Below are 22,906 nucleotides of genomic sequence, written 5' to 3' on the forward strand. Positions count from 1 at the left end.
AGCTTAGTCTTTCACACTATCAACCTTTCGGACTTGAGTAATTTCAGATTTTTGACCTCCGCTCCACCTTGAAACACACAATCAGAACGGTTCGACTTCTCTTTATTCATCGTGTCATCACAAGCCCAATATTTTTTCATTGGATCAGTCATTTTCCCAGATGGTAGTTGATCATGCATGTGTCCACGTGCTTCCCTATTATATGGAACTTTTGTATATATGTAACCAGCCGCAAGCAACTAGTGTCTTATTGTCCCGGTAACTTATCGTGCGCGTAGGCGTATGTGACTTCACACGCGTTTGTTGGCTTTGCCTCTCCCAAGAATACCAGTGTTCTGCTGTTCAACATCAATAAACCAACCAAATTGTAGAGTGAATTTGTTTTATAACCGTATGTATTCGCCAGAAAGAGGGGCTGGTCCCATTGAGATAGTTGTCCACCAGATGAACGCTTTGTATCATGTGCTAAATAACAAACCAACCTTTGTGAGAGGCAAAAAATGCGAACTGTTGTCAGGTCCTCTGGCTGAGTGGTCCCACGGTATGTTTTCTTTGTGAGTACGCCCCTACATTTAGTCGTGTGCAGGCTTCATCAAACTATGTTTCATTGCGTTCCTCCTGAGAACATCACCCAATTTTTTTTCATTCGTAAGTCAAGTCGGTGGTACTACAGAATATCAGTAGCTCGGTTGGATTACTCAGTTCCGAGATTGTTTTTTTTGAGTATGGCAAATGATTCGCAGAAGTTTCGTTAACATTCAAAGAAACATTATCAATGCGTTTTCCGGTGGGTGTTTCCTGTTTTCCAGCTTACGTTCACGTAGTTTAGTTGAATGGCAAACGGTTATTCCTATTCACCGGTCCATTCTGGCTCTTCTTGATGAGGTATGGTCTGGTTTCCCTTGTTTGGCCGCTTTGCTCGGCGTCGCCGCCTCCATTGGCTGCATAGTAGGACACCCGTAGGATGAGAAGGCTGGATGTGCTGGATGTGGAAGCTGTCAGGTAAGTTGGAAGTGATTGAAAATGTTTGATCTATTTGGAATGAGCAACACTGCTGATACGAGTGTATCAAACACTTTAAAGAAATCGGCAACTTTTCTTCAGCAATGAAAGAATGGAAAGGCGCCACCGAAAAATAGTTTTACAGAAAAGCAATTTACGGTAACAAAGTTTGTCTCCGTTTATTCACGCACAATAGCAGTTGTGCACTTTGACCCTTCTCATTTAGTTTCCGACCTTCTAGTTCGGTTTTCATGCAACTGAAATGCTTTATTCAGTGGCTTCTCCGATGCCATGACTTTGTCGTGGGAAAGTTAGGGAGGAGAAAACAGAGTTGATTAGGGCTACGACACCGATTAAGCCACGTGATCAAACGGTGAGTGTATGCTTGGTTCATATGCTAGTTTTTGTCAAATCCTTGTCGTTCACAAATGACTTTTACTTGGTTTTAATTCGGAAAGTCTGGAAGTCTGAAAATTTCCACTAGTGCAGCTCTGAATGCCATGGTGCGCTGCTATGAAATAGAACAACTACCCTAAGAAGACTGGCCGCTACATAAGAAAACAGAAGAATGGATAAGAATAACTAGGACCACATTAGAAGTACTCTTTTCTAAGTTTATATTCCGATATCACGACTTCAATCGATTTCATGCCACTGATCAATGATTTTTACTGCAAAGTCAGCTATGATGGTGTACTGCGTACGTCGCATATCAAGGCTAACAACATTTCTACGAAAAGTTTATATTAACGTGAACAGTATAGTACAGTTTGGCAGGCAGCCTTTATGGCCTTAAGGGTTCCGAGTCAAACTCCTCAAGGATCTTTTTAAACAGATTAAACGCCGTATGATGTGGAAAATTTAAATCCGAAGCATCGTAGTTGAGTAAGACGCTGTAATTCATCGTTTCAATTATCTTGGACAGCCCTTTTCGATCAATTGTAAAGTCATTCTATGTCCTTAGTTGTAGAACAACAAGTTTGTTTCTCCTTGCTTTAACCTGATGAGTCCCAGTAGGAGTGAAAGTCTTCGGTGGCTAGGCACTGCAGATAAACTGATACTAATTATACTGTTCGGTAGTTCACATGTCAGTTCGGTTTATTTACAGCTAGTCTTATGACCGTGCTTGCTTAAAAGGGTGGCTTGTAGTCAACTCATTCCGTATACGCAATTATTAGCCTGGAATGGTTGAGAAGCTATTTAATGCAGGCTGACTTTTGCACAAGTCCGAAATCAGCTATACATTCCTAAGGCTAAAATTACCAAAAGCAGCGGTGACAACGAGAATAGATGGATTTGTGTCAAACCTGAAGCGGCGTGTACCTGGTTTCAACTTGGTAGAAACATATCCGAACTTTCCAGCGTCAATTCTTCGGAATGACAGTTAGAGTGCCTAAATAACGTTGTATAACCAATCATGTTAGTGTCCCAGTACAATCGGAGCAATTCCATACTAAATATCCATAAAAATCATTTCAGTCATGAGGTATACGTGGTCCCGGCGACATTTTAGGATTCCCTGGATATATTGATGCATCTCATCACCCCTGAATAGGTATGGAGGTTGCAGATAGCCATGATTCACGTGATATCTCCTGAGACTATACTTATTCGTGCCCATTTTGATGGGTGATTTCCAAGATCCTCCTGAACCTATCCGAGACTTCCTCCTCGATTCTTATTCACCAACCAATGTCCTAGCTTGCGAACAGTAAAAGGAAATGAACTAAATGAGTCCAAGTAGAGTTTGATGTGCTCCGTGACTAATTCCACAGAGATCCTAACACTAATCAGCTTTTTTCCAAGGAGTAACTTCACCAATGTGAATACCTTATTCCTGGGTGATTACGTGCGCAGTGGAGGAAATTTTTCATTTTTACACAAAAGGTGACTGTGCAAATAAGGAAGTTTGGAACGGAGAATTCAAGTTGGCCAACTTTAAAATACTTGGTCGTGAAACACGTCTGATTCGACTGACGGGGAGCATCCAAGTACGGATAGTGACACGATATTCGTCATCCTAACTTTCAAAGTCTCCATTAAGCTATTGCGTTGATTATGCTACCAGTGAGGTTTATTATCAAGAACGGGGAAGAAAAACTCATTCTGGTTGCCCAAGTGAGAATCCATTTACTATCTATTATCAACCTACCGAGCAGTTGTGAGGACCGAGTTGTAAGATATACTGAATTCTGTAAGTGATATGCTTATTGAGGAGCGTTTATCGTGGTTTCAGAACTTACAAAATTTTCTGCTTTATGCAGTTTCCAGACACAGTGGAGCACTTTATCGTTCTGCGATAAGAAGATGGAGGCAAGAGACAAGCCACTCGCAATTAGTCTGTCTTTTGGTACCATAACTAGACAAGACATGTGTCCAAAGATGTGGAAGACTGATAATGGTAGATAATAAATCATAGCTGGTTGATGAACCCAATGATGATCAAGGTCGGATATTTAAGAGATCGTGAAACAAGATATTTTTATCTGGCATCACATTACCTTCCAAAAATTATGTTTGTAGAAGAAACCAAAACATTTCCCCCGCTGGAGTACTCCTAACAAGAGACGCTGTGCTCCGAAGTGTGTCGGAGTTTCCGCCTGTGTGATGCTTGATAGAATATTCCGTTTCATCCGGAGTAAAGGCGTTCGATAATCCTTATTATGGTACATCTTCAAATGGAATATAAGGCACCTTTTTCAATTTCAGCTAAAGAAATTATAGATTCGAGAACTAGAAAAATAAGTTCCACAGCTTGATTATCAATGACGCCACTCGCACGCGTTGTGCATCGGTCGGTTCTCATCACGATAAATAAAACACCGATAGGAAAGCTCTCTGTTGCGAGCCCGGAACAGGCAAGCCGTCCTCATGACAGCAGAGAAAGAAGCCAATTCGACTGATCGCATTACACAGCATGACATTATTAACATGGTTCCAACGCCGCTGAATAACACTCAGCCGTCAGCTGTGGATCGGAAGTGCTTTCTAGAACAAGGAAGGAAGTGTTTACTGTGTACAACGATGACATACTCTGTCAACCGAACATAGTCTTCCTGATTACTGGAGGTATAGTTTGTTAATCTTCAGTCACAGCAGCAATAATGGTACGGACAAGCTGGTGGAGAGCATGCATCTGTGTGGAGTACAGATACGACGCCGAAAGTGCATGCTAACCCTCAGCTGAATCCTTGAATATGTGAATGTGTGTGTATTCACTGTTATTACTCTGGTCAACAGTGGCGTCGTATCTCAGACAACCAAACGACCTTAATCTGGTTAATGCTATTCCGCTTACTTTCACTCTGCAAAAATAGGTGGCCGCACGTCGAAACCAGATCCTAGAACTGGGACCGGAAAATGTGGACGCGTTTCAGTTATGTTCATCTGCGTGACTCTAGTACGTAGATGTAAATGACCAATGAAAAATTCGTGTAAGATTTAAGTGAAGTATTTTTGTAGGCGTGATGGTTGAACATGGGCATGAGTCATCCTCGACTGTCAGCCGGTCAGTCATTGCATAATGCATAATGGTGTGGTGTACCAGTGTCAACAATAACCTTTGTAATACTAAGCGTCGTGGCCTCTGATTCTGCAAAAACAGAAAAGAGACCATAAATACTGTATGAGGGTATAAACTAGGTGCTGATAATTCCTGAGTGTGTGGCGTCTACACGAACGGCGCTGCGTGTTGTGCTTGGAGGTTTTATGAAGTAAAGTTTCACAGCGCCTCAGTCCAACGACAACTGAGGATTTACGATAGGACATTTGTTCTTCTGCAATGAGGGTTATGTGTCTAACTGCAAATCATATCTACTGGACACTGAGAACAAAAATCGTGTGAATAAACAATTGTTTTGGTCACTACGCTAGAATCTGGTTTTATCTTCAGGCTATTTTATTTGTGCTTTGAGGGAGAATGACTGAATCTTTTGCAGCACATTGCGTTGACAACGTTCAAGGAAGCTATTTAGAATTTGTAGAAGAACGCTGCAATCGTGCTCAATCAACTTCGAAACTTCCTCTGCTCGGCATTAAGCTTAGAGTAGTGGCAAAATCGGCCACCTCATTACTTTTAAATTTGGTTACTTCTGATCACAACATACTTGGCAGAGAACAGACGAGTGTATAAACATACTTTCGCTAGATTTTATAACGTCAGATGAAACTTACTAGTTTTGACCAACCTGTGGTGGCTTCAGTTAAACATTATCCACACGCGAAATTTTGTAGCTAAGTCTGACAAGTTTATGTCTGATTTTCACGTAACGTCCACGACAGAACAAAGCAACCTCGGATAGCACCTATACTTCGTAAACTTGTTTTTTTTATCATGTATGTGTGCGCCTAATCATACTCCCCTGGATTTCACCTGGTCTACGGTTTATCAAGTGTATGTGCGTCCAGTGCATCGCATTCGGTTCCACCTCTAGTACTCTAACTGCACCAACAATAGAAAAATCATGGAGGCACCGTCTTATTTCATGAGTCACTTGTACTCAGTGCACCATGTACTTCTAAAAACGTGTTAAGTTGTTCTCCTAGCGCACGGTACTGCTTTCTGGTGATACTCGGCGTTGTTCTCTTATACTACCGCAATTCTGCCCGGGTTGGTTGCAAGAAACAGACTCCGATGAACTTTCATTTCTTTATAAACTACCTGTTTTTCTAAATTTGTAGCAGAGGAGCCATAATTTGAATCATATCCATAGACTTGACATTGCCGTGTTCTTTCGACTTCCGTTGAATGCTAAACAATCGCTCCGTGTCTAACTCGTATAGTTTTTTTTATTTATCAACTTTCGTATCAACTGAGGTGAAGTTTACCAAACCAACGGATACCAGCTATACGGAAAAGCACCTCTACAAAGAAGGCTCTTTATTGTCTTAAACTTCGTTATGATTGCTTTAAAAGAAAACTGACATAGAACAGGCCGTGATGTGGCAGTTATTTTACCGGTTAAACGCCACAAATCGGTAATCTTTCTGTCTTTGTGCATCGATAGAAGTCTGCTGAGGAGTATCATGGTCCATCATGGTCCTACCACCTGGTATCACCAGAAGTAACTAGAACACAGTAAATTACCACATTTCACTGCAAAGCCCCTTGGTTTGTTTGCACTTACTAAAAGCACTAACCATATTCAGTTCGATGTAAGGCGGCTTTGCCATTTTCGTGCCTCATGGGTACAATGCCAAGCACTACGTAGACTTGGATAATTTTATTGTCACCTTTATCTAAATGAAATTGTGCACCTTTTAAGTAAGACACACCTCCCATAGAGTATCAACCTCCCCGTTATTTGGACTTTTCTTTTGCATACAACCATTCGAATTTACAACCTTCATTTGCCAAACTGTCACTTCTCCGCCAACACTGTGTTTAGTCTAGTTTCGGTTATGGGGTTTCCACAAAACATTGTTTATAAAGCACATAAGTAACCGATGACAGTACATCGGAGAAAACGTGACACTTGCAAACAGAACGTTTGGCTAGGATCTGCATCATTCTTCTCACGTGTCACCGGTAGTAAAATGGGAAATGTGTATAAATAACGAATAAAATAGAGGACACTCACCGCGCCATTATTCAAAGCCATCTTCGGGTATACTGTAGCATTAGTATTGGGTTCGCATTTAAACCAACTTCACTTCTACCTGTTACCGGAGACAAACTCCAGAAAGGTTATGTGCTTTCGCAACACTTTCGCAGTTTTTTTTTATCAAAATGTCTAAATGCCTCATTGTACCTAGAATGCGAATCTGAAAGTACCCAGCATAACCGTGAACATCTTTCTAAGAGTGTCGGCTAAGAGCTTATGCTACTTCGTTCATTTGACAAATATTTATCCCTCCATCCGAGTAACTTCATTCAATACACCTATGTTGCAGGCCCGTGGCGTCTTCGTGCCAGACAACACAAAGTCCTAAATCACTGCGCTTAGAACCTATTAAGGTGCATCGATTGTTGCAGCTTAGGTTTTTTTCACGCTCCCATTCGAAATTTACAACTGTAAGACTTCAGAAGAACATGATTTGAAAGAAAAGCCTACCCTTATTGCATTGTGCTTTATGATAATTTCACTGAATCCTCCAAACAGTTGAATATCCAGAAGCCTCGGATTGATCCACCGATCATGCCTTGAGTTCTGCAACTGTAAAATCTACTCCCTCTAGTTCTTCAGATTGTATAACACCTTTCCTTGTCGTTGATGCTTGTAACTTCCCCCTGATTATCTCTTCCTGATTCAGCACACCTCCTTTCAGGTGATCTACAAGTGTTTATTCAGTAGGTTTTGTTTTCTAAGAGAAGATAATTTGAACTGTGTGCCCATTATTAAGTCAGCTGATGACCAGGAAATACAGATAATATTTCTCTCTTTGTCTACCCTTCAAGCCTTACCTTTAGGAAACACAACTCGCTTTTGCTTTTCTCGATTTGAACTGGCACAGTGTCGCTTCAGAAGCTTCACTATTTCGGGACGAGTCGTCAGGTTTTGGGTCAGCAGGCTGAAATAATTTGCAAATATCTACGTAACAGAATAGTACTTGCTACTCATCTAACATCTTTTGAAGGTCATTTATTATTCTTCAGGTTCAGTGTACCAGTTACAATGAATTTATGTGGCCCGGAATTCGTTAAAATTGTTTTGAGATAATTTTTGTTGTGACGGCAGAGAAATCACCCAACGTCCCATTGAGAGTTTAATAAAACTCGACAAGATATTTTTACAAGAATGCATTTTTTCAGGTTTTGTGCGAGGTGTAAAGCATCCGTTTGGGACAACGTAATTTGACATCGTGTGATGTATAGGCTACCAACCAAACACAGTTTATCATCGAATAGTTTTATCTGTGATACTTGTGGTTTTCTTAACGTCAAAATATATCGGTCAGTCTACCGAAAAACGCATAAACTCTATCACTGTTTTGACCCCAGCCCGTTCTCTGCACGTGTACGAAACTTGTCGACAGTATCAATTTTTCAACATTCACCAATTATAAGCCAGGTCGCCACCACAAGCCAGTGAGTATCGTGAGACCAAGTAACAGGAGTGGAAGCGAGGAACATCTGCACTCAGGTCCTTCTACGGTAACTTGGAAGAAGTCCTTCGGAACCACACATTCAAAAAAAAATCCGGTCAGTAGGTCAGTAGGTTTTACGCCACTTAGCACAGTTAATAGATGTAGGAAATAGTGCTTTTGACGGCCTGGCTACCAACGGGAGCCACCAACTTGATGGAGCAGGCGACCGAATTGCTTATTATCCAAATTTTCGTGGTAAAGTTGGTTAGTTTACAGAGGTTTAAAAATAAACCAAATACTTGCTTAATGCAGAATGCTGGCGCGGATATGCCTGAAGGCAGACACACGTGCCTGTCTGCACGCACAAACCAGTTGGGAAAAACGACCGACGAAGGGAAATCGATCAGAAGGGTATACGTTCTTGCCGAGAAAAAGTCTTAGGGAAGAAAATACGCGTTTTTCTGCTGACAGTAGGGACGCCGAACACGTGGTTTTCCCTATACTAAATTGAGACAGACAGTTGTGACAAGTCAAATGCTTCCGATTTGGGCAGATTTGAAATGCCAGTCTGCTGCGCATCGTAAAAAGATTTCGCCCCACCATGAGAAATGTCATGCATCTAATTCAAGGGCGGATCTAGGAATTTGAGATGGGAATTCTGACACTGTTTTCAAGATGAATCGAAGATTGATCACTTACATCTAGAGTACGGAAATTACACTTTTTCTCGGTGTGGTATTTAGAATCCCTTGTCTTTTGTAAAATCGGTTGGCTTGGCTATTTTCGCCATCATTGTCCCGTGTGGGATTTGAATACAAGAGATTGTCGTCAGATAACAAGTCTAGCTTCATGAACATTTAGCAACGAGTGCCTGAAAACCACTGCCGAATCGATTTTTACAACAAAGGGCAACAAAATATTGTTTTTATTTGTGTCTTGTTCGTGACAGTAGCGAAACGTCATAACCAAGTTTTAAACAGTCCTTCAGATTTTCCGGGGGAAAATGCTTTACAGTTGTCTCCAAGGAGGAAACCGATTGTTTTAGCTAATGACTTTTTGTTATGGAATGAGGTAAAACCCATTTAGAGCCCACCACTTCATGGCGATTACCCAGCAAGGACTGCTTTGGGTTGCACGTAATCCATGGTATAGCCTCGACAAACGAACAGGTGCCAATTTAATCATCCATGGCCTTTGACCCTCCGCAGCGAATTTCCTTGTTCTAATCCATACGTGTTGCTACGACGAAGTCTTAACGTAAAGATGAAGTGCAGTTGTCAGTTGCTGATCGACCATATTCGGAATAAATTACTTTTGAAAAGGCGTTGCCTCGAAGCTTATTTGGCATCATTAACTCCTCTCATTGAAGCCCATTTCACGGAAGTGGCTGGTTTTGATCAATGCTCGCGATTTTCCGCCTCACTGAGGAACAAATCCAATCAAGTAATCATGTGTCACAACAAACTGAAAAATAGTACTAATCAGAGTTCCCGGTTGTGAGCTTGGAAACCCCATCAAATTTGAGCCATGTTTGTGGCAGATGAGTCGTAGAAGAGGATTTATATCTGGCTTCTAGGACGGGAGAAAATCCTACGATTATAACGAACTAAACCTTCTCACCCAGTGCAACTTTAATAACTGTAATAGAAGCTCACTGGAATCACGAATACACCTTCTTTTTGAACGAACTTCAAGGCCTACCTGAGTATAGGAAGATCATAGAACAGTTTCTGCCTGTCGCGCCGGAGTGTTCTGCATTTGTCTGAACTGAAAATTATGCTGTAGATCTTTGTTTGGGAAAAACTCCAAAAAACTCCAAGTACCTTTTCAATTTTACTCAGTGTTTTCGCAGATCATATCTAATAAAGGTGCATTGGGCGGTTGAAGCTTGTATTTGGCGATTCATATTCTTTGCTCATCCATCTCATATTCATAAGACAGTAGCCCAAAGTCACACATACGGGTCTGTATATTCTTGTGCGCAAATTTAAAGGAACGTATAAACTAATCAAAGAACTACCAAATCACACGAGAGACAAGCATCTCGTGAACTGCAAATCCTAACTCGCCCGGAAAACGAAACGCCGTGCAGTCGAGCGATTTCAGGTCAGCCGAGCTGACATAGAGTGGTGTGTTGATACTAGTGACAGGAGGACGTTAGAATATCTGACCCAGAACATTGAAAATTCACCCGATATCGAGTTGTTGTAGCACGTACTAGCCCGCAAAAACTAACGAAATCTGTGGAGTATATGCAACAAAGAACATCCATTCAAACGCTCCAAATAAGAGGAATCAAGTCCAAAACCCACCCACATTGACGGCTAATTCCTTCTAAAAACCCGTGATCACATGGCATAGTCACCGGGCCCAGTTACTCAAAAAGAAATTTTGACCGACATTGTGCCAGTCGAAAGAGGTTACGTGCATAGCACGCCAGTCAGAATACTAGCCTGCCCATCCGGAATGAGAATTTTTTCGCGTCAAAAGCAGAATGTCACCCAGAAACAGATCCGCTGGTTATTTACTGTACATATCCGAATTCAACAACTAACCCGTGTTCCTGGTTTACCTAAGTCTCCCCACTGGAGTGCCCCATCATCGGAAGGCTGAGAAATCAAAATCTCTTGAAAGATTTCTCTATCCCAATGGGCAAATTGAGGATAGATTCTACTGTTTTATTCAGGCTTTTTAAACCGGTGAGGGGTTTTTCACTTCAGCTGGGGTGAACAACCAAGATACCCAAAACTGCTGTGGTTTCCTCACTAAGGTAAAATCTTAACTCTGTATAACGATCAGCAGTGCCTCATATCTATGTCAGCACAAAGAAAAAAGTTTTCTGTCATCCAGGTTAACTTGAATGAGAAACACAAGGGTGTTGTAGTAATACAGGGGTAATTGTAGGAACCACGAGAAATATAGAGTTGAGGTAATCTGTTTCAAGCATCAATAAACTCTGGCGTTCTCTTAGGAAGAGCAGAAATTTACTCGGGCTAGAGGAAGTCCAGCCAAGCAGTTGGTATGATGCTTTACAACCGTTAATCAGCAGCGTCCTCTAACATAAAAGGTTGACTTCCCAGCGACATACAGCATTGTTATCTCCCTTCTTTCTCCTAGGAACTAAATTAGCCATTTTGAGAGTGAAGAATTGCCGCTCGTTTAGTCCTTATTAGTCAATTTCCATTCTAATATATTCCAAGATGAAATGCAGCAGAATTAAATTAGGTGTGATTCGCTTTTTCTCAGTAGGTTCATAGAAGGGTTCTGCAATAATAATAATAATGTTAATAATAATAATAGACGAACTGTGCTTTGGACAGCCATAAAAAATCAGCTTATTTTGAACACCACAGAGTTTTATATGCAATGCTATCCAAATGCATAAGAGTCACTTAAACCATTTTACATACTCTGATAACCACTGGGGTAATTGAGGTACTTGAAACCAGCGTTGCAATTCTCAGTCAAATTCTGCTTGAAAATCAGAGAATGTATTCCAAACGGACCAGTTCTAAACTACATTGCCAACACTGTATAAAAACCAACACAATTTCTCAAATGAATCGCAAAATTACCTCACAAAAGCTCGTTTTGCAGTGAGTTAAATCAAAGAAACTTAGCAGAGGAATGAGTCATTTCTCAGCTTTGATGTCACTAAAGTCTACACTCGTGTGATCAGAGCGAAAAGTTATCAGTTCTTACATGGTTTAACGCTTGACATGTGCATCTGTTGATCAACTCACTGAATAGTTCCAGGCAATGAACTTTGGTCATACCGAAATTGCTTTTCTTTCAGACTTGCTATGTAAAAACATGAAAACGGAGTAGACATGGTCTCCCTGATCTCATCAAACATGATGAGCATTCTGCTAACCTAGAGTCTGGGTTGATGGTGAAATTAAAGTATCTACTCTATGTGCGGTAGTGATGATATTTTTCCCCATGTGACGCGAATTTCACCAAAATAGGTTATTCTCCATCTTCGTAATGATATTTTACAAACAAGACAGTGTGAGACTGTCTGTCTTTTAAATGTTAATAGAATACACACAGATGTCTGTGTGTCTGCAACCTTTTCGTTCCGGATGACGAGTGAATTCGGCCATCCCCTTCAGTTAGCATGACAAATTAATAGTAAAATTGCAATCAGTGGGCAAGTAAGGTTTGATTTGGTGAAGACTGCAGACGTGGAAAACTGAACAGTGTGAAGTAAGTGCTCAGCAGTTAGAAAATGTAACTCTTCAGGTTAACATCTGGATGCCCAAACGTCAAAAGGACTCTGAACAAGATCCAGCTCGGTATTTGGGCCGCGTTTAACATTGATTGTACTGTACGGACCCAAATCAACAAATCTCCTATCATCGAGTGTTCAAACGAATTGTTTTTGCAAAATCCACCGTAGAAACTGCAACGTAATATATATAGAAAAGACCAGATGACAATTGTTGGCATGTGACATTGAAAACACGATTTCTGCTCAAAAACACAACACACTCAAGTAATTTAGAGAAATATTTAACGAATAACACAGCTTGATATACCAGGGATGAAATTTTTCAAGCCAGAATTACTCAGAAACACCGAAGATGCTACGATGAAACCATAATCGTTTTAATTCAGATGCCAGATCTGAACCATCTGAAACGGAAGACAGATGCGCCACAGCCATGAATTTAGCCTGAACACTATCCAGATTATTTCTGAAAATTGGAACTCGGACGGGATATTTTTACTCCCAGGACAAGTGACCCAACCGAAGCAACCTTTGATGCAGCTGATTCCGGTTGAGTGGCAACGTTTTCGCAGTGGTTGCCTCTTTTAGTAATAAAACCTCAGCCGTAACGCTGTTATTCGTCCAGAGCTCGAAGTAGAACTCAAAGTTCACGATTTTGCCCATTTATGTCTTAAATGTTTTATCTTTCTCATCTCACCGAGAGCTCGTCAAGTTTTTAGTGCTCAAGTATGTCTAAATATTTCTACCGGTCTTCTCGAATGTAGCAACGAGGATTCAAGCCATACTCCCCGAAAGAGTACCTTTCCAATCCTACCGATATCCCTGTTCAAAAAGCACTGAGTTTTGTGAAGCTACGTGTGCTCAGTCATAGCCAAACAGTCTCGAATGTGCAGAATGTCCATAGTTTACAGACCCCTTCATTCTGCCATGCACTTTTAATCGTCCTGAAAACAAATTCATGGGTGTGGTTTTGTTCACCATTAGTAAATGATTGTTATCTGTGTCCTTAAAATTCGTTGGGATGAAATACCGGAAGGTGAAGAAACAAAAATAATTGACTTTGCGCAATGAATTGAGGCCGACTGGTCTCATAAATTGATTTTCATGCACAAGCATAGGCGATAATAACTACTACTGTAATTTGTTGTGATTGCTGAGTTCTGCGCAACATAATATATTAACAGAAATTTTGAAAAATGGTCCTGCATAATACAAAATTTCATTGTTTTGATAGCAAAAGCTGAAATCCCAAGAGTGGTTTGAATATCATCATCAAACGAACGAACTTGTGCCAAAATGTATAACTCTCTTCCTGTGACATTTCGGGTCGTTTTTTGGAGGAGAGCCACCTCCGCATATCACTTCCGGTCGGTGTACCGATCAACCATTACCCACATCCGTATCAGGCGACTAGTCAGTTCACAGCTGTTTGGGTTTCAGCACTTAAACTTGCATGTCGAATGACCAGATCGGTGAACAGGACAGAACAAATGAATAGACTTTAAACATTGGCAGACCCTCTAATTATCAACAATCCAGCCAACTTATTTTACCCAGCGAGAAAGCAATTTACTGAGGGTATATATGGCGTGAAAGTGTGTAGAAGAGCAGACTTCATTTGACCTGCTATTTCGGTTGGCACTTACGTTTGGTCTACAAACCATGTCGTTAATTATATACGCACTACAAATTATAAGACGTGGGAACGGGTGTAGTGAACTTCAAGCCCCCTAATTCTATATATTTCGCATAGTACAGACATTTACACTTGAGCTGTTTGATAAATGTTTGTGAAAACATTTCCAAGAAGGTGACCAAAAATCATTCCATTCGTGGAGTGAATCACAAGAAAATGGAAAAAGATACAAAGCAATATATGAGCCTATAACGTCCCAGTGGCTTCCTGTTTCTATAATGGAAAATGACTGGTTTGTTTCCAAATGCTTCTGCTTGTTCGTGTCTGCTATGTTGATAGGACTCCTGTTCAACAAAAGAAGTACCTCACTATGGTTCTTATCCGCATTACTCCGTCAATGCTTTAGAAGCTAATTCATTAGGAAGAAGTTGGAGGTTATTTTATCCTTATGATAAACCACAAGAAATACCTTGCGAATTTCATTGGATTTCAAATTCAAACCATCTTTCACTGAAGCTAATCTTTCCCTTTGAACTACCGATGAACGATCGGCGTTGTTCACCAATCGTTTTTATACTAAAGAGCACTGACGTACTCTATGTGACGTACTCTACGTCTGACAGATAGCTAAGATAAACATGGTGGTTTGACGCCCAGTATTCGCAAAATGGAATAGCATTTTCGAAAGCTACGAAGTGTGGCTGATAAAACAAAACTGACAGAGAAATGAGTTCAGAGTACCAGCCCAACTTTTTAAGCCCCATCCAGGCATCCCGGGTTCTCAGTGATGTTGGGAAAGTATTCCACCAGACTTTTTCCACCAGATGTATGATTGCTTCAGTGACCAATCAAATCTGGCGAGCCGCGAAAATATGAACGTGAATTAAGATGTTTTCGGTTGAGCACATATGCAATAAAATACAGCATTACGGCGCCAAGGGTTTCATTCCCCTCCTAAGGGTTTTGCAGGTTAGAGCATTGTGCGGCTAATGGGCTTCTGGCAGTTTAACACGTGGTAGTAATATACGGTGCTGGGTATATTATCGCGATAGCTATCATCTTCCTCATACAGTGTCAAACATAAACAAAGATCCACCAGCCGAAAATCAATAGTTATCCGAGGAATGTCGGCAACATCAAACTAGTTCCTATGGTGTGTTAGCCTATAACCCAAGGCAAACGGAATGCTTTGAGAAGCTGGTGGAACTTTTCATAAAGGAAACTACTCACAAGGTTGCCGAAAACTCTTCGACAGCCCATGACCGGTTTCGCCCTTCTTGCAACTCATCAGGTAGGCGCAGTCCTCGGGTTTCCGTCAACCTTATGATCCAATTCGGGTTAAAGTAGATCATAAGGTTGACGGAAACTCGGGGACTGCGCCTACCTGATGAGTTGCAAGAAGGGCGAAACCGGTCATGGGCTGTCGAAGAGTTTTCAGCAACCTTGTGAGTAGTTTCCTTTATGAAAAGTTCCACCAGCTTCTCAAAGCATTCCGTTTGCCTTGGGTTATAGGCTAACACACCATAGGAACTAGTTTGATGTTGCCGACATTCCTCGGATAACTATTGATTTTCGGACGGCTTTATCGTAGGTCAATTAGATTTGTGTTACTGATTAAAAGGGTACCAATTAATCTTTCACGATTTCCGTTACCTTCCCGTAGTATTTCATCTAGCAGGCTAGTTTCTTTTTCTAGTCAGGGCAAGACTTTAATTGCTCAGGATGTGTATGCTAATTAGTGAATTAGTATGCGAATCAGTGAATAGTATATTACAGGTCTAAAAATACTGATTTAAGTCAAGTATAAGTTAAAAATGGGTGTTTTTTCACCCGTTTTCTGTCCAATATTCATACCTTCTGCCTTGTACAACCTATCTACAGTCCAATGCATACAATCCAATTTACAGCTACTGATACACCTTGGAATTTCTTGATTTCAGTTGTGACTTAAGACCAATCAACTTAGTGATTTCTTGGTAAGACAGCGATTGTGTCCTGTACCAAATGTTCCGGGTCGAAGCTCAACCAAAGAATTATGAGCTTTACGGTACTGTTACTGGCCTGTAACACTGGGCCGGTGTACTGAGTTCCTTAGTTTTCACGTATTCACTGAGCAATGGTTAGATGGCGTCCTCACCACAGAACCAAATTTCCCTACTATACAATAAACAACCATCCCAATTATCGCATTCTTACGAAAATACAGTAAAGCACAGAAGGGAAATCATCAGCTGAACAGGATCACAGTTGTCACAAACAACATGAATTACTAGAGAAACAGATGGAAACATTCTAGCCTACGAAGCAACCTCAAAGTTCCACTTCGTAGTACATAAAATCGAGCACCGTTTTCGCAACAGCCAAGTCATAACACACAAGGAAACTGCATTGGACTGTGGAAAATGACTGCGTAGCATGTGAGCACTGTTCATTCCGATTCGTAGAAGCGAAAATAAGAGTCATTTAAACTGGAGAGACGACTCAGTGAATTATATCTGAAGAGCGAGCTGGGTTATTCTTCTAGAAAATACACTGAAATCAACAATGCATGCAGCTTGTGTAAGACTTCCGTTTCCTAATTACATTGCTGCAAACAGCTTAGTGGTACTGCAATGCAATAGTTGATATTCTATGGGTTGTTTTTCGTCAATTCAGTCTATACACTTGAATCTGCACTGCCTGACTTTTGCCAAGCTGAACGTTGTTTTGATAATAACAACAAGGCTCCAGAATAACTAATGACGTTCCCCTTGTCCTGTACGGTGAGACAGTTCTCAGGCAAAGAAAAGTAAATACGACCACCGGCTTAGCTTTCATTCACTTTTCCACGAGCATCTCAATTAGCTTGAAGTTTGTAAGTATGCGCCGACAGTTTCACATCATACGAGCTGCCACATTTCAGTGCTTTTTAACAATGGGACCGATCAGATTTCTCACTCTGTACATGTACTAGGGTAAAGCTGAGGAGTTTCAAACCAGCTATGTTGAAACGTGGACAATGGATCAAGCAAACAGGCAGATGAAGCTTCAAAATTATTTACCCGAAACTACACAAGAATTTTGTGGGAATTTTCAAAACACTTCGCTGTGTTTTGACTTTGAATGTCTATATTATACAACGCAGGCGCTCAGTCTTTTTAACGCTGTCCGAAACAACCTAGTTCCAGAACTCCTGAGAAATGAATTTTTCTGCACTTTTACCCCTGAGTAAAAAGCGACCCGAAATGACGCAGTTTGCGGACAATGTCTTTGGGCTATGCATTTCAGACAGCCACACTATTGAACAATTTGTCCATTTTAATTATGAACGCCTTTCATAGCAACCTGAAATGCAGTTAGTTTAAATAATTGGAATTCGCTTTCCATCTTGAGATCCACGTACCATATGTGATATCATGAAGACCAAAAAACCCGAGGCTGATGCTTTTCTGGATTATTTCGACCCTGTTAATAGGAAATGTATCAGATTCTCAGAGTAGTTAGCTAAACCAATACCTGGACTAGCAAGACTCTCGGTGTCTGGTTAAAGGTAACTCGCATATAGTTTCTTAGTGATGCACCGTTGGTGGAACGATGCCATCCCAGATACGACAGAAAGCACAACTGTGTTGTTCGAAATAAAAACACCTCCCTGAAGATACGATGTAAAACCGTTTTTACCTATGTGTCACTTGAAGCGCCTGAGAGGTTCCCACTACCTAAGCGTAGGTAAACTGTAGTTTCGAATCAGTTGTCTAGTGGAAAGAATACCACGTGGCACGTCATCTTCGACGCTCAAAGAAATGGTTTAATGTGAAATGAGAATCACGTAGAAACATAGCGTATCGAAATTGGCTCCACGCTCTTTCGCGGTGAATACTAAATGATGTTCTTCAGTATACGAAGTTCGATACCATTACTAAGGTGTGCGATTAATAACAAAAACTCACATTGCCTACAGGGTTGATGAAAACTCTACGACTGCCCTTCTTGGGGCGAACAGCTCCCTCTTCAGGTTGATTCTCATGTATTCGGATTTTAACGTCCTACCAACGTTTAATTTTAAAGAGAGGCATGAACTAATTCGACCAGCTAGAATTTTATCGCGTATAGTCAACCACAGCTGCTTTTCGATCTTCCGTGTTGTTTTGATCCAAATGGCCACTCAATGAGAAAACACAAACTTTCCAGCTTTCAGTTCACACAGTTCGCCACGCACATGTTGACTAGTCAGTTTGAAAAGGCCGGTAAGTTGTTCCATCCGCGCAGTTGCGGTTCCCGCCTTCAAATAATTCTTTGCATCGATCTGTTTTTCACAACACTGGTATCCCGCTGGACACTTCCTAAAAAAACAAGGGAAACTTGTAACTTTCCTTCGAGTAGCAAACAGATGTCTTCGTCACAAAGGTCAAACATTGGCAAACGTCAAAAATAAAACCGTACACATTGAACCTAGCCTATCAATGTTTCGCTTTGATTGATGTTCGCTCGTGCAAACTAACGGCCGCATGATTATCTGAGAGAATAATCCCAAGACAAACTGGAGCGGTTTCACGTTGACCTTGAACTTCCATCACAACTTCCTGTCTAAGTACAACATGATATCAATCTGAACCCACCGACCTACGGGCTCGCTAGTAAGACTGAATAACAGAGGGTAAGGAAGGTGAACCACAAGCGAAGGAGTTTCCACTAGAGGGATGTTTATAGGCCATGGGTACTGGAATTAATGTCTCCGCTGCAGTGCTCTTGACGATCTCTATAATTATGACAAAAACGTCACGAGGTGGGGGCTCAAAACGGAGTCCTTAGGATTACAAACCTACCGAGCAAATGTGGACAAAACAGGGGAGACGTTTTGAAGCCATGGCTTTTCACGACTTCCCTTTGAATAGGAAAGTCCGAAAGCAGGCAAAATGAATATACTTTCTGGTTTTCAATCTTCATCAACCCACTTGCAAGGAAAGCTGCTAGTGTATGTCGGAGTTCAGATAACTCACTCACTAATGGCCCATCCTTAAGGGACTCGTGAGGAACGTAACAGAGCCATGAACGTCGCAGAAGCATTGGACCTGTGAACGAACATACGCAAGCAGATTCGGATTCCATGTTGTCAGTTGTGAGGCGCCTGTACGTGAACTGAGGTAAGATTGTGCTCATTTTCAGAAACGAAAATATACACTTACTGCAACCTCTCTTCTGTTTATCGCTAACAATTTAACAGTCCTCAGCACATATGAACAGATGAGATGTGATGCTATTCAGAAACAGAAACGGATGATACCAGTAACTAATCGTTCACTGCTAGTCTTCATTGCGACGCTGCCATACGCACGTTGTTCAGTAGTTCACAGCAGGCCTGTGCCGTCACTTTTTCCTCCTCTGGATTGCATCAGATTGATTCAACTTCACGCAAAATGTTCTGTCACTTCTACTCGTAAGTGACCAGCGGTCTAGTCACTGTTAACATGCAAATTCACACGGTCTACCTGGACTGTTACACTTTTATCAAGGTATTGTTCTCCAAACGTTACGTATCGTTATCTCCCGAAACTGGTACGAGGACGAACAAAGTGGAAGTCTGCTCCCTAATCTGCAGTAGATAACTCCAATTTTTAGCTGGAAAAATTCGCAAAGTCGCATTTTGAAAACCTAGTGTGCACAGATGACCTTTTTGACATCCGGCCCAGCGTTTCCGACTTAGATTTGACATAAAGTCGGTCAACAAAATGTCGGATTCGTTCAGCCGAAAATTCACTGTGAAATTGATTCAGAGCATGAGAAGAAAAAAACGACTTTGTTCAAGTGGATGGGACTATCTAAACGAATTGGTTTTAGAACACAATAGATGATGGTGATAGATTTGAGAAAGTGCCATAATGTAAGTACATTTGGAAACGGTTCACACACGGGATAATAAATAAGATTTGGTGGGTTAAAACGAAAATACAGCTGTTATCCAAATGAGTCTTTCAGCTTCTCTGTGAGATATATCACTGATTAGCTAAGATGAAGTCAAAGCCTTCATATGCCATTTAATGATGGCTTGATGGTTAGTGTAAGCAGACTGCGACTGATTTTGTTGCACCCAGGGAGCTTTTGTAAGTGATCCTTGGACGCGAGGCCATCAGTAAGTATCCCTGAACGATTCCTCTCGCTCGATTTGATGGTGCATATCAATCATATAGTCTTTCTAGCCCTGGCCAGGATTTTAGCTCTTGAGATAGACGACAAAACTCACGACTAAGTGCGTTTTAGGATACTCCCAAACAAGAGCTGAACTGTCTATTTGAGAGAAATAATTCGACCCCAAGCAGAAATCTCAGGTATGAGTACAAATATAACATCCCACATATTTCGTAGAACATAAATACACAATAAGTCCCTACCATTTTTCGTTCGACAAAAAGAGAAGCATGTGAATGATGCTGTGGGATTTGCGGTAATTATTTTCCAGGTTCAAACTGTATGCTTGATATTCGTCTGAAACAGATAACAATTACATGTTGTGATCACACCAAAACCTGGATAACCTAGGTCGAGCCACGTTCTGTTCTGTCAGTTAACTAGAAAGAGAACATGTAGTGAGTGGCTTTTTGTGTAAACCAAGGATGGTTTGTAAAAGAAGGCTGTTGTATGTGTTCTACCATTAGTTCGAGCAGCAAAGATTTTAACCTCTAGTCTTGCCCGAAAAGTTTCAAAATTCTGGTGCTACGTTTATACATCGGCCCGTGGTTGCCTGTGCATTTAGTTGGATGGAACTCTAGTCTGGCGGTGAGTCAGGTAACTGGTAATCTGTTCACCGAGCTAGTCAGTTAGATTGCCAAGGCTTTGTTCCCGGCCGACGAGACATCTTCTGTGCGCAAGTGAGTATGTCACTCCTCGTGGCCGAACGATTAAGTGTTCAAATCTACTAAACGGGAGGTTGCGGGTTCGAGACCCTGAATTTTCGTGAGATGTGCACTACAGATGAATCTCACCAAGTAACTGCAGGTGCGAATCTATGAAACCTTGTTAAAGACTGAATGAAACCCTGGATATTCCAAGTGGCGGAATAAAAGGCTTTGGTGAAACACTTGCATTTGCAGAGCACATTGCTAATAAATAAATCAAACTTTCGTATGCGATTTTCTTCGAAGAATTTTGAACATGGCGTGAAGAAAGCAAGTTACCTGGCTTTAAGTAGGTTAACACCGGTGTCACATATGCCAAAGACTAACAAACTGGTTTCGTTGCCAAGAGGAACCCACCACAACGACATATTCCGTTAACCGGTACGTTGACCAGGTGGCGTTCTTTTGATGCCACGAATTAACCGGAAACCTGAAGACTATCGTCCACTCTGTAACTACAGAAAAGGGTCACGACACAGAAAAGGTTGGAAATCACTACACGGGGTCAGGGTCAGTTGCCGATGTATTATCCAGTCAGTGTACGTTTATGAGTGCAAACAGTCGTAATTTGCAGAAGTTCTGTCACACATACAACAAGTTCGTCATTGTTCAGTACAACGAGTTCTGTCCTAAATGGATAATTTAAGTATCCAGGACGGTCAACAGTGAGCACTGTCTGTATTGGCTATTTTCAGTCATTCATTAGCGAAACAAATGAGTACATTCCGCAAATACTAACTCCTCTCTGGAAGTGTTCATTTCCCAAGCTAGCTTGTTTTCGGTTTGTCTCTTCTTTGAAGATGACTAGCTTTGATCGGCCTCACGTATCTATATTACTACATATCATCTTCATCCGCAAAATTTTTTAATTATTTTGGTAAGCACGTTTCATGAAAGTTTTCCCGGATACGTGACTTAATTAAACTAAAGATATCGTCATGGTTAAGATAGTTGAATCTGCTGTCAAGGTAACTGCTACTAGAACCTCCAGAGTAGAGCCAGTGGAAATGAATCAATTCAAGCCCCCTCCTTACACAGCTAATATCATCTGATGAACTCCACTACTGTGAATCCATGCACATTGGTTGGCAGCTTAATCAACCAGTGTTCAATGCCAGATGAGTCGTCGACAAAAGCAATGAGGTTTTCTCCACATGAAAGGTAAAAAATGAGTAATGAGCTATGCATGGTTCGACTTTCGAAAAGAGGTATACGCACAAGCTACCTTAGATGGAAAAGCGTATGTCACGCCTATTCTAATTCCGAATAACTCGGAAAAATCCCAAGAGTTCGCCTGCAAAGTGTTTGACAACTGCCACCCACCCATCTTTTGTTTCCATGTTTTTTATCACGTATAAAACTCCGATAGTGATAGGTACTTTTGCGGTATAGCTGATGGTGTACTTCCCACTAGGATATTTATTCCCCACCTATCAAGATTTATCCAGATCATCCTGGTGGCTTGGCTGGAAGGACACATTAAGCATAATCCCTCTGAGCCCTGCCAGGTGTCTTTTCATACTATTCTGATCAGCACCAGAAGGAAATTTGCAAAATGAAGCAACACCACCTGACCTCACTGCCTACCTAGTTGTTTAATATTTGGTTGTTATAATACAAGCATTTTGCCCAATTATGTCACACTTATGAGGTGTACTTGTTTCTTGGCGTTTTTAACTTTTCTGTCGTGTTAATTTATGATACTGTGTTCATTTGGTAAACCAAATGTAGTCAAATTTGAAAATGAGTTGTAAGTAATTTGGCCCCATATTCCAAACAGTAGAGGGAATGAACTAATGCATTCGTCTGGCGAATCTTTCTAGCCTTCATCTGTTCTTGACAACTCGGAGTGACGTCTTTTTTGGGAAAAATTCCATTTTGACGTCTGAAATGATGGCACTTGTTCGTAGGTGTACTTATGTAGGGGATGTTTTCGACGGCCTCACTGGCTCCAGCAAAATCAACGTTCACTCGATGGTGTTTTTGAGTCCGCCGTCCGAAATGGTCCAAATGCTAACAAAAAGAAATTAAATCTGTGCAATATTATTTAAAGATGCATAATTTTCGGATTACAACTTTTGTAACCCCACGATTGCCATTGAAATTCACGTTTTACTTTGGTTGATGCTTAACATA

At 41.1% G+C, this 22,906-nt stretch overlaps 2 protein-coding genes across 2 annotated transcripts in view; one reads left to right on the forward strand and one right to left on the reverse strand.

Moving 5' to 3' along the window:
* Positions 1-854: 854 nt before the first annotated feature.
* On the reverse strand, positions 855-22,110 carry T265_00987 (hypothetical protein; the record flags this gene model as incomplete). The annotated part of the gene is made up of 5 exons (XM_009164902.1): positions 855-995; positions 4,563-4,594; positions 7,406-7,512; positions 18,062-18,220; positions 22,094-22,110. The coding sequence occupies 5 exons, from the start codon at positions 22,108-22,110 to the stop codon at positions 855-857; spliced, it is 456 nt and encodes a 151-aa protein (XP_009163166.1).
* The window catches only part of T265_00988 (hypothetical protein), a gene marked incomplete at both ends in the record, with an annotated part of 41,597 nt that continues 19,655 nt past the window's right edge, over positions 965-22,906 (forward strand). The window contains one exon of the mRNA XM_009164903.1: positions 965-1,002. Coding sequence (XP_009163167.1) covers positions 965-1,002 — 38 coding nt within the window. The remainder of the gene's footprint in view (positions 1,003-22,906) is intronic.

This window comes from Opisthorchis viverrini, assembly GCF_000715545.1.
Source record: "Opisthorchis viverrini unplaced genomic scaffold opera_v5_10, whole genome shotgun sequence".
NCBI lineage: Eukaryota > Metazoa > Platyhelminthes > Trematoda > Opisthorchiida > Opisthorchiidae > Opisthorchis > Opisthorchis viverrini.